We start from the raw sequence: 12,479 nt of genomic DNA, 5'->3' as shown, positions 1-12,479 counted from the left end.
CCTCTCTACTTAATATGTGCCTATTTCCCGCCCCTCTACTTAATATGTGCCTATTTCCCGTCCCTTTACTTACCATGCGCCTATTTCCGACCTCTCTGCTTACCATGAGCCTATTTCCCGTCCCTCTGCTTACAACGCGCCTATTTCCCGCCCCTCTCCGTACCATGCGCCTATTTCCCGCCCCTCTCCTTACCATGCGCCTACTTCCCGCCCCTCTCCTTACCATGCGCCTACTTCCCGCCCCTCTACTTACTATGCGCCTATTTCCCACCCCTCTCCTTACCATGCGCCTATTTCCCGCCACTCTCCTTAATATGCGCCTATTTCCCGCCCCTCTACTTAATATGCGCCTATTTCCCGCCCCTCTACTTAATATGCACCTATTTCCCACCCCTCTACTTACTATGCACCTATTCCCGCATCTCTCCTTACCATGCGCCTATTTCCTGCCCCTCTCCTTAATATGCACCTATTTCCCGCCCCTCTACTTACCATGCGCCTATTTCCCACCTCTCTCCTTAATATGCCCCTATTTCCCCCCCCCTCTCTTTAATATGCGCCTATTTCCCGCCTCTCTACTTACCATGCGCCTATTTCCTGCCCCTCTCCTTAATATGCACCTATTTCCTGCCCCTCTCCTTAATATGCACCTATTTCCCGCCCCTCTACTTAATATGCGCCCAGGGCCGGTTCTAGACAGGCACATATGAGGGGGCAGACAGAAATTTGCAGGGGGCATACAAAAACCCTGCGCCGCGCGTAGCGCGCCAAAAAATGGGCGTGGCCATGCAGCAGACTGTGGGCGTGGTCATGGGTGGGGCCAAATAAACATGTCATGACCTTACAGTGGTGTTAAAGGACTTCCGAGGCCAAAAACAAGAAAATGACACTATACCTTTTTAATATCTGAATCCACGGAGGACGTCCAGCGCGTCCTCCGCACCGTTCCGCCGTCATTGCAGCCCTTTTCGGTGCGGAGGACGCGCTGGACGTCCTCCATGGATTCTGATAATAAAAAGGTATAGTGTCATTTTCTTCTTTTTGGCCTCGGAAGTCCTTTAAAGGTCTGCCAGGGAAGTTTGAGCTCTGCTCTTTTTAGCACAAATACAGCTCTGCGCACTGCAGATTATTGAAAAAAATGTTCTCAGGTGTAACACAGAAATACTTTTCGTCAAATGCTAATATGCTGATATTGCGTGTTTTTTTCTACCACAAATACAGTTCTGCGCACTGCAGATTATCAAAAAAATGTTCTCAGGTGTAACATAGAAATAATTTTCTTCAAATGCTAATATACTGATATATTGCGTGGGTTTTTTTGCACAAATACAGTGCTGTGCACTGAGGGCCTGAGGCGGCGGCAGATGGCAAAGAACGCACACAAAATAAATGAGGCAATCTGAGCGATTGATTTGCCAGCAAGGCTGCAGTGCACTCTGGCAGTGACACTGATTGACTGACAGCCTTAAATGAGGCAATTATCTGATTGATTTGCCAGCCAGGCTGACTATTGGACTGGCAACTGAACTGGCACTGTGGCACAGCACACACAAAATTATTGATTTGCCAATGCAACTGGTCTGGCACTGGCAGGCACAGCACACAGACAGTGTCTGGTGAGGCAGGTGGCAGATGGCGGGACCGGGTAGAAAAACTGTCAGCACGTCTACTCTCTCTGAGAGGAGTCTCAGCTCTGACGCAGGCACAGTGGCGGGAGCGGGACCTTAAGAAGCCGCCCTGCATAGAGGAGGAGTCGACTCTTTCAGAGGAGGAGAATTCCTCTTTCTCTGAGAGAGTCGACTCCTCCTCTATGCGGGGTGGCTCTTACGGTCGCCACTGCCTGCGTCACAGCAGAGACTCGTCTCGGAGAGCCGTCCGAGGAAGAAGCGGTCATGTGACTGATCACATGACCGCTCTGCGCTCCACACCACGGACCAGGAAGCAGCCAGCGGCATAGCGAGAGCGGCTCTGATTTGAGGGGGCAGTGAGTCTGTTTGAGGGGGCTCTGCCCCCTCTCGCCCCCCCCTAAAGCCGGCCCTGTATGCGCCTATTTCCCGCCCCTCTACTTAATATGCACCTATTTCCAGCCCCTCTACTTAATATGCACCTATTTCCCGCCCCTCTCCTTAATATGCGCCTATTTCCCGCCCCTCTCCTTAATATGCGCCTATTTCCCGCCCCTCTACTTACCATGCACCTATTTCCCGCCCCTCTACTTACCATGCGCCTATTTACTGCCCCTCTCCTTAATATGCGCCTATTTCCCGCCCTCTACTTAATATGCGCCTATTTCCCGCCCTCTACTTAATATGCGCCTATTTCCCGCCCCTCTACTTACCATGCACCTATTTCCCGCCCCTCTACTTACCATGCGCCTATTTCCCGCCCCTCTACTTACCATGCGCCTATTTCCCGCCCCTCTAGTTAATATGCGCCTATTTCCCGCCCCCCTACTTACCATGCGCCTATTGACTGCCCCTCTACTTACCATGCGCCTATTTCCCGCCCCTCTACTTACCATGCGCCTATTTCCCGCCCCTCTACTTAATATGCGCCTATTTACCGCCCCTCTACTTAATATGCGCCTATTTCCCGCCCCTCTCCTTAATATACGTCTATTTCCCGCCCCTCTCCTTAATATGCGCCTATTTCCCGCACCTCTACTTACCATGCGCCTATTTCCCGCCCCTCTCCTTAATATGCGCCTATTTCCCGCCCCTCTACTTAATATGCGCCTATTTCCCGCCCCTTTCCGTGTTCACTTTGCGCATATGTCGCGCCTCCTTTTTGCTTACCATGCGCCTCCTACCCGCCCCTCTATTTACTATGCCACCTACTTCCCTTCCCCTTCCACACTTTCTTCCCGATCCCACCATTCTTATTAAGCGCCTGCTCCCCGCCCCTCCCACCTTACTTCCCGACCCCTCCTCCACACGATCTGTGCGCACGCAGCACGCCCCCTGTGCACAGTCACGCCTCGTTTGTGGTTACCGCCCTGTTATCCACACCGCATTAGACACACCTCAGATGATAGTGATTGGATTGTAGACGTGTATTGAGGTGGTCCCTCCCTTATCCCCGCCCTCTTGCTCGTCACATTCCATCCTACACGTGGCTGGGAAGGGTTTTGCTACGCCTACACAGCCAGCTCCGCCCCTGTCTTCCTCTTCCTGCAGAGCGGAAGGTGCAGGTTGTCCTCATGTCATCTGCCGGGGAGAGGAGCGCTGCGAACTGCTGAAGGTGGGACATCGGCTGCAGCGCTTTGTTGTAAGCTATGAGTTTCTGCTCTGGTGTTCTGTGTATTCTCATTGCATCACCTCCCCGAGGCTTCTTATCAATGGCAGCTGTGCTTACTGAGAAATACAGCCATTTAAAGGAATACAGAAGGCTAAAATTAAAAAATGATTTTAACTTATCTGGGGCTCCTTCCAGCCTCCTGGACTCATACTGTGCCCACAATGTCCTCCTGGTCCCCCCCCCCCCCCCGACCAGCAGTGGCGAACCCCGCAAAGCTGGCCGGTCACTGACAGTTGGCAGCTACTGCACATGCGTGACCCTTTAGCTGCCTGCACCTTAATCATGCTCCTGTTGGTGGGAGCGTTATGCGCAGTAGCAATTTTTGCATGCACCCCATGCGCAGAACCAGGGCTGTGGAGTCGGAGCAATTTTGGGTACCTGGAGTCGGAGACGGTTTCATAAACGGAGGAGTCGGTTGATTTTTGTACCAAATCCACAGTCCTGGTAAGTATTAGACTAAGGCCTCGTTCACATCTGCTGCGCTGAGAAACGTGTGAAAGCGCGTGGTAAAAAACGCATGCCCTTGTGCATGCATTAGTGCGTGTTTCTGTGCGTTGCGCTGCGCTTCTTTAAAGCATGTTTTGCTTATTGTAGCAGTTGTCAATAAAGCTCTGTTTTTATATGTAAATGTATTTTTTTTATTTTTTTTTCCCAATTAGGGGCCAAGAACGCATGCACTGTTATGCGCTAAAAAAGTGCACCCATTCACTTGCATTGATGTGCGCTTTACAGCTCGGCGCACAGAGAAGCATGCAATCCTACGTTTTTGTAACGCTGCTCAGCGCAGCGCATAGATGTGAACCAGCTACATTTAATGACATGAGAAAATCAATACCTTGCTAAACGCACAGGGCAGTGCGCTGTGAAAAGCGCACAGAAACGTCCCTGATGTGAACGAGGCCTAAGGAGTCAAAAACATTTTGGGTACCTGGAGTCGGAGACAGTGGTTTCATAAACGGAGGAGTTGGTTGATTTTTGTACCAAATCCACAGTCCTGGTAAGTATTAAGGGGCCCATACACTCAGCCGATTTTCTGGCCGAGCGATCGATCCCGATCGATTGATCGTTTGCAAATCGGTTGGCCAATCGACCGATCGATGGCCGATTTCGATGGATTTCCATCGAACTGGCTGGGTGGAAAATTTAGGTCGATCTGATGAGATTGCTTATCAGTTTGCATTGGCCTTAACCACCCTGGCGTTCTGATTAAATCGCCAGGGTGGCTGCGGGAGGGTTTTTTTTAAATTAAAAAAAAACTATTTCATGCAGCCAACTGAAAGTTGGCTGCATGAAAGCCCACTAGAGGGCGCTCCGGAGGCGATCTTCCGATCGCCTCCGGCGGCAAGGAATAACACGGAAGGCCGCAACGAGCGGCCCTCCGTGTTTCGCTTCCCTCGTCGCCATGGCGACGAGCGGAGTGACGTCATGGACGTCAGCCGACGTCCTGACGTCAGCCGCCTCCGATCCAGCCCTTAGCGCTGGCCGGAACTGTTTGTTCCGGCTACGCTGGGCTCGGGCGGCTGGGGGGACCCTCTTTCGCCGCTGCACGCGGCGGATCGCCGCGCTGCAGCGGCGATCAGGCAGCACACGCGGCTGGCAAAGTGACGGCTGCGTGTGCTGCTTTTTATTTGGTGGAAATCGGCCCAGCAGGGCCTGAGCGGCAGCCTCTGGCGGTGTTGGACGAGCTGAGCTCGTCCAGACCGCTCAGCAGGTTAATGGAAATCTGATGGCAAAAAAATGCCATCAGATCGAATTTCAATAGATTTCAAACTGAAATCTATTGGAATTCTATCCTGGTAAAAAAATGTTCTAAAAACGCATCAGATAGATCATCAGATGCATTTCTTATCTATCTGCTGCCAATCTGATGAGTGTATGGGCACCTTTAAGCAGGCCATACACTGGCTCGATTCACGGCCGTTTCGACAGCAGATCCGATCCTGGGATCGAATCTGCTGCCAATCGCTTGCGCTAAACGCACCCGCCGATCCGATTCCCTCCCGAAATCGGATCGGTCCGTCGATCGCGCCGTGCGGGAAATTACCCTCGATCGCCCGGTGGTAGGAGCGCGTCGCTTGCGGCGTACGATTCGGGCCCGATCCGAGCATGTATACATTACCTGAAGCTGGCTCCGGGGTCCTCTTCTCCTCGCTGCACCGCATTTCCGCATGTCCCAGTGTACGCTTATACTTCCTGTGTCACTCCGGTGACCAGGAAGTTGAAATAGAGGGCGCTCTATTTGAACTTCCTGGTCACGGAGTAACACAGGAAGCGCCGGGATGGAGCAAGAACAGCGGTGCGGTGCAGTGCGGAGAAGACGCCCGGGAGCCAGCCTCAGGTAATGTATACGGGGGGGGGGGGGGGGCAGGCGGCAGCAGCAGCTGAACAGATTGTGATCGGTTTCAGGCTGAAATCGATTCACAATCTGTTTGCAGTAAAGGCAGCCATACGATCCCTATCTGATCAGATTCGATCAGATAGGGATCTGTCAGCTGGTCGATCTAATGGCACATCGACCAGTGTATGGCCACCTTTAGTCTAAGGAGTCGGAGTCGAGGAGTCAAAAACATTTTGGGTACCTGAAGTCGGCAGTTTCATAAATGTTGGAGTCGGTTGAGTTTTGTACTGACGCCACAGCCCTGCGTAGAATGCACCTGGCTACGTGAGCATGATTGAGGTGCGTGCAGTTCGAGTTTGCAAATGTGCAGTAGCTGCTGTCTGACTGTGACCAGCCAGCTTTGCGGGGGTCGCCGCTGCTGGCCGGAGGAAACCAGGACATCGTGGGCACATTACGAGTCCAGGAGCGCTGGAAGAAGCCCCATATACCGGTACGTTCAAATTTTTGGTACTTATCCGTTAGCCGGGCGCATCCGGCAGGTGGCGCTAATTACTATTCCCCCTTCAGGCCGACATGGATAGTAGGGAAAGATGTAACTCTGGTGGAGTTTTGTCCCCACCTAGAGGATGTGCCCGGCTAACGGATAAGTACCACATTTTTTATTTCATCTTATGTATTCTTTTAAAGTAAACTGAGCACCTGGGTCCTTATACTCTGTGGAAAGGGAAGCTGATATCACTCGTCAGCTGTTTTGTGGTCCACCCAAGCAATAGGGTACCTACATGAAATTGTGAGGCTCAACAGCTGTACAGATGTTATGCTAGATAAATTGTAACGAACCGGAGCGCTCAAACAGTGGATTTTTCAGGATATTCTTGGTATGCAGAAGTTAGTACCTATCAAAAGCGGTCCAAGAAAAGAGAAGTGGTAAATCAGTGTCAGGGTCACAGCCCAAAGCGCGTGTGGGGAGTAATAGCCTGTCAGCTAGTCTGTCTGATCCAGTCCTCAAGAGAAAGGTGTCGGCAATGTAACAGATGAAGCCGCCGGCTTCGGCTCTCGCTCTCCTCCCCCTTGCCCTCTCTCTTATACAATACTGGCAGCCGGCGGAACCAGGATTCCCTGCCGCGACAAACAACTCTGGGGGGACACGCATGTCCCCGCCAGCTGCCAGTATTGTATAGGAGAGAGAGAGGGCAAGGGGGAGGAGAGCGAGAGCCGAAGCTGACGGCTTCATCTGTTACATTGCCGCCGCCTTCATTTTTAATTCCATTAACTCACTTATTACAATACATTTGGCCGCAGCGAGACGGCCACTTCAAACACAATACAATCGGTTACATTAACACTTTTATGTGAAGTGGTAATGTAATTAGCGCCACCTGCCGGATAAAATCGGTTACATTAACACTTTTGTTACGTGAAGTATCAATGTAATTAGCGCCACCTGTCGGATGCGCCCGGCTAACGGAAAAGTACCGGAAAAAGTTATGTGATCATAAATGCCAGACTAAACGGGTGGCTTTTCTGTTTTGAATTAAAGGTGTCCAGGGTTGGAGCTGTCTTGATTAAGTTTGGCAAGGCATTCCACAGGGTAGAGGCAGCATGGCAGAAAGCTGTGGCCAAAAGGTTTTTAGTTAGACTCTGGGGATGTAAAATTATTTGCTCCTTGTGATCTGAGGTTGTGGGAAATGTGACACTGTTGCAACAAATCCATCAGGTATCCAGGGTCGAGGTTGTTAAAAGATTTGAATGTTAGCATGCCAATTTTGAAAACTATTCTCCATTTTATGGGTAGCCAGTGTAGTGAGCAAAGGATCGGTGTTATGTGGCTATGGCGGGGTTGGCTTGTTAACTGTCTTGCGGCAGCATTCTGTACTAGCTGCAGGCGGTGTAGGTCTTTATTTGGAAGGCCTGCATAGAGGGCATTGCAGTAGTTCAGCTGTGATGTGATGAAGGCGTGAACTATGGTGGGAAGATCCTCTGAAGGAATGAGGTGCTTAATTTTTGCAATACTCCTTATGTGAAAGAAGGAATGTTTCACAACAGCTGAAATATTCAGTCAGTAAACCCAAGCTGCGACATTTTGTTAGACCTAGTATGGTCTAAGTACCCTACGCTCAGTGGAGTTGACTGTGTCCGGAGCTGCTTTGCTGTTAGGCGCTGACCTCCGATGACAAGAACTTAAAGCTGATATGGCTCTGATGCCTATGAGTCGCCGATTCAAGAAGCCAAGATCAGCAGCACCACTCTTGAAGAAATAGCTCTTTATTCAGACAATTAAAATCACATGCCAAAAAAATGGGCTTAGATGCAGCTACAGACCGCTGTTTCGAATGCTTCTTTGTCAAGCTTGCAGCTTGACAAAGAAGCATTTGAAACAGCGGCTGTAGCTGTGTCTAAGCACATTTTTTTTTTTTTTTTTTTTGGCATGTGATTTTAACTACGTGTCTGAATTAAGAGCTATTTCTTCAAGAGTGGTGCTGCTGATCTTGGCTTCAAGAACCTCTGTTTTGTAAGCATTTCGTTTAAGCCAGGTGTTATTCATGATAGATATCCTGTCCAGCTTCTGTTTTACCCCATTCCTGCACTGTGCCATATGCTGATTTGAGTGAGTCTTGCAAATACACAAATAATTTTTATATTGATTTTAATTTATACCCATTCATGTTTGAACTCCATTGTGAAGAGTGGATTTGCACTGGGCATAACTGTAAGCATGTGATCATGCGTGCACGTATGATCCACCTTAGGACCAAGTTACACTGGTAACTGTTGCAGTAACTAGGCAATACAAGCTGTCACCGCATGTATTGCCTAGTTACTGAAACAGTTACCAGTGTAACATGGTCCTAAGGTCTTTAGACACCATGACTACATGGTGGCAATAGACTTCTAACGGGAGCAGCTATTGTTGCTCCTCAAAAACTCTGACCGGTTGGCAGCCTGTACAAATAATATGGAAGTACGTGAAAGTCATGTCACAGCAACTAATATCAGCATCTGGCTAGCTACTGCAACAGTCCATGTGACATGGGAATCCTATCTGCTAGTGGTGGTACAAAGATGCATGATCAGCTCAGAACAAGGACTCCTGCTTGTACAAAGGATTGGGCATAATGTGAGTAGATGATGCCAACTCAGCTTATTGCAGGGGTAACCTTTCCAACATGCTCTATCAGTTCTCCTGTAGTTGGGTCGTGATGCATTCACTGATCCTATAGGTGGGAACAAGTTGCCCCATAAAGGGAGTGTTGTGTTTTTGGATACTTTTAATAAGAAATGAGACCATGTCGTGAACATGTTCTTACTTTAACTGATCTGTCCTCTTATAGCTTGTTTACATGTCTTCATGCCACCCTTGGTCAAGCACGGGGACTTGAAGTTATTCCAGTTCCTATTGAGACGGACTTTGACTGTTGATTGGCTTGCACATCAGTTGACCTGCACTACTGCTGCCAATTGGATATTCTCTAGAATGCTCACCAACACCATGACAACATCAGCTTCCAGTCCTGGGATGGAGGAAAAGAGGCCTCAGTTTGGCAATCGCTATTTGAAGGATCCAAGCCAGGTCTTCCAACACAACGCATGGTAAGCTATGGCTATTAGTATGAGTACACTGTAAAATAAAATTATGTGGCTTATGCTGCATACACACTTGAGATAAAAGTCTTTGGAAAAGGCAAGATGACAGACCAATTTTACCCCATTCCATGTAGTATGAGAGCCATACTCTACACAGTCTATTCTATGGAGCTGAACTCCCCATCAGATAAAATCTTTGCAAGATGCTGCACACAAAGATGCCCGTACACACTCAAAAGATCATTATCTGCAAAAGATCTGTTCCTGCAAAAGATCCATTCCTGCAAAATGCATTCATAGTCTATGAGATCTGCAGATCCTCATACACACTTGGTTTAACAGACAATCATCTGCAGATCAGATCCACCAGGATGGATCTGCAGATGATTGCCAGATATGCAGATGAAGTCTGTTAAACCAAGTGTGTATGAGGATCTGCAGATCTCATAGACTATGAATGCATTTTGCAGGAATGGATTTTTTGCAGGAACAGATCTTTTGCAGATAATGATCTTTTGAGTGTGTACAGCATCTGTGTGTACAGCATCTTGCAAAGATTTTATCTGATGGGGAGTTCAGCTCCATAGAATAGACTGTGTAGAGTATGGCTCTCATACTACATGGAATGGGGTAAAATTGGTCTGTCATCTTGCCTTTTCCAAAGACTTTTATCTCAAGTGTGTATGAAGCATTAGATGTGGACATTTGTAGAGGTCACTAATTTACGTAACCTCTCGCAGAGGATGGGATCAATCTGGTCATGTGACCTAATTTGTAAGCCTTTCAATGGATGGTTGCACCCATGGCTCACTTCTCCTTTCTCTTATAACTTGCACAGGATGCAGAAGTGACAACATGACCATAACTAGAGATGGTCAGTGAGGTGCAAATCATTTTGCCTTGTATGCATTTTTTTTCTTGCAAGTTGTATGTAACTTGGACCTAGACCAATCAAATGCATTTCATACTGTATTTGATTGGACCAGTTATATGTCTGTTTGCATCTCATTGGCCATGTGTAGTTACGACCATGCCTAAAAATAGTTCCGATGATTGCATAGATCTCGTCCTATTGAATGTTTTATATTGTAACTCTACACATTGCACTAGAGACCTTTCAGTGTTGAAGTTTGGACCTTTATTTATCTACTCCACCCTTAAAGAGAACCTGAACTGAAAATAAAAAGTCAAAATAACCATACACAGGTCATACTTACCTCCTGTGAAGTGTACTACTCAATCTCTTTCTCATCTCCTGCATCCCATTTGTCCACTGTGATCAATGGAATTCTCCATCCTCCACTTTAAAAATGGCCATTACCCCCTAACGGCTTCCTGGTCAGCACACTGTTATACTGTAATATCACCTACTTGAGCCATGATTATTGCACAATAAATGTGCGCTGCAACTTAATCGAGACTGGTGTGCTGATGTACCCTACTGCTACCACTTGAGCCATAGGGAAACATAGACATTACCTTGCACATTCAGTTTTAACTGACAGCTGCTGATATATAACTGACAGCAACTGGTATATTTCAGTTCTGACAAAAACTTGTCAGAACTGGAAGGGATCGCTGTAAGAAGAAAATGGTGGGCCTCTGAGAGTAACTGATGGTGAGGTTAGTATGTAATATTCATTTGCAGCTACGTCATGTGTTTAGTTTAAATATTTTTCTTCGCTTCAGGTTCACTTTAAGAAAGGGATCTTTTGTGTACCTGAAATGTTCCTATAGTGTGCTGTGAAGAATGAAAACCTATGCTTAAAGGGCAAGCTAGTAGACTATTTGAATTGCATTGTTAGAAGCATAGCCAACAATTATACACCAGATCACTCACCCATTTGACTGCATTGAGGTTTGTGTAGCTTTTACTGCTACAGCATACTAATATTATGGTGTTTAATCTGATGCCATGCTTTGTGATCATTGCTAACCATCTCTATAAATTGCATAGTTTAGTTTGCCGGTTAGATGGAAAACTTATTACTAGAGACGCTGGTTATTTTGGTGCTAGTCTACTTTAGGGGGCCCAGCAGGAAACCTCATAGGGAAATTCCACTAACGTGATTGGGCGCATGACACCATCTTGAACTGATAGATTTCCAGTACGTGGGTTCAATCTCGGCTCTTCCTATTCAGTAAGGAATTCTTGGGCAAAACTCCCCAACACTGCTACTGCCTACTGAGTGCTCTCTAGTGGCTGCCTCGCAAGTGGTTTGAGACCAACAGGAGAAAAGCGCTACAAATATAGGTATTATTATTATTATTATTATTATTATTATTATTATTATTATACTACAACCACACTATTTGGCCAATCACAAGGCTTTGTGCTGTAAGAGGGCGCTGCGATTGGAGAACTCAAATGTTCCCTATGGGGTTTCCTGCTGGGTCCCCTAAAGTAGACTAACGCCATCATTTTGAGTTGATGAAAATTCTGTGTTGATTTCATGCAAATGTATGCAGCTTGTGGATGGCAGTAGCTGCTTTTGAGTGGCTCAATTCCCAGCTGCAAAGAGTTTCTTAACCACTTGCCGACCGCGCACTCCTAACGCGCGTCGGCAAAGTGGTAGCTGCAGGACCAGCGACGCACATCTGCGTCGCCGGCTGCAGGCTAATTAATCAGGAAACAGCCACTTGCGCGAGTGGCTGCTTCCTGTCATTTCACGGCGGGGGGCTCCGTGAATAGCCTGCGGGCCGCCGATCGCGGCTCGCAGGCTAAATGTAAATACAAGCGGAAATAATCCGCTTTGTTTACATTTTACAACGCTGCTAACAGTAGCAGCGTTGTACCAGATCAGCGATCCCCGGCCAATCAGCGGCCGGGGATCGCTGTCACATGACAGGCAGGAGCCGGTTAGAGGCTGCACAGGACAGATCCGTTCCTGTGCAGCCTCCGATCTCCGGGGCAGGGAGGGAGAAGAGGGAGAGGGGGAATCCTGCGGTGGAGGGGGCTTTGAGGTGCCCCCCCGCCACCCACACGCATGCAGGAGCGATCAGACCCCCCCCAGCACATCATCCCCCTAGTGGGGAAAAAAGGGGAGGGCAATCTGGTCGCTCTGCCTGTTGTTTGATCTGTCTGATGGGGAGTTCAGCTCCATAGAAAAGACTGTGTAGGTATGGCTCTCAAACTACATGGAAGGGGGTAAAATTGGTCTGTGATCTTTCATTTTCAAAAGACTATGGTCTGATGTGTGTATGTGGCCTTAGCCTTTGAGCATAATTGCCTTGAAGAAGGGACCTAACGTGGTCCTGA

General features: G+C 48.2%; 1 protein-coding gene across 3 annotated transcripts in view; it reads left to right on the top strand.

Annotated features, from left to right (window-relative positions):
- Positions 1-3,161: 3,161 nt before the first annotated feature.
- Positions 3,162-12,479, top strand: part of LOC137540821 (tRNA N(3)-methylcytidine methyltransferase METTL2-like) — a 56,041-nt gene continuing 46,723 nt past the window's right edge. For 2 of the 3 annotated variants that reach the window (XM_068261985.1, XM_068261987.1), the window contains exons 1-2: positions 3,162-3,267; positions 8,968-9,226. In XM_068261985.1, coding sequence (XP_068118086.1) covers positions 8,985-9,226 — 242 coding nt within the window. In that variant the 5' untranslated portion in view covers positions 3,162-3,267; positions 8,968-8,984. The remainder of the gene's footprint in view (positions 3,268-8,967; positions 9,227-12,479) is intronic. The other variant, XM_068261986.1, reaches the window with a different exon arrangement.

This window comes from Hyperolius riggenbachi, chromosome 12, assembly GCF_040937935.1.
Source record: "Hyperolius riggenbachi isolate aHypRig1 chromosome 12, aHypRig1.pri, whole genome shotgun sequence".
Lineage (NCBI taxonomy): Eukaryota > Metazoa > Chordata > Amphibia > Anura > Hyperoliidae > Hyperolius > Hyperolius riggenbachi.
Note: the sequence above shows the minus strand (reverse complement) of the source record. Positions and strands in the feature narration are given on the sequence as shown.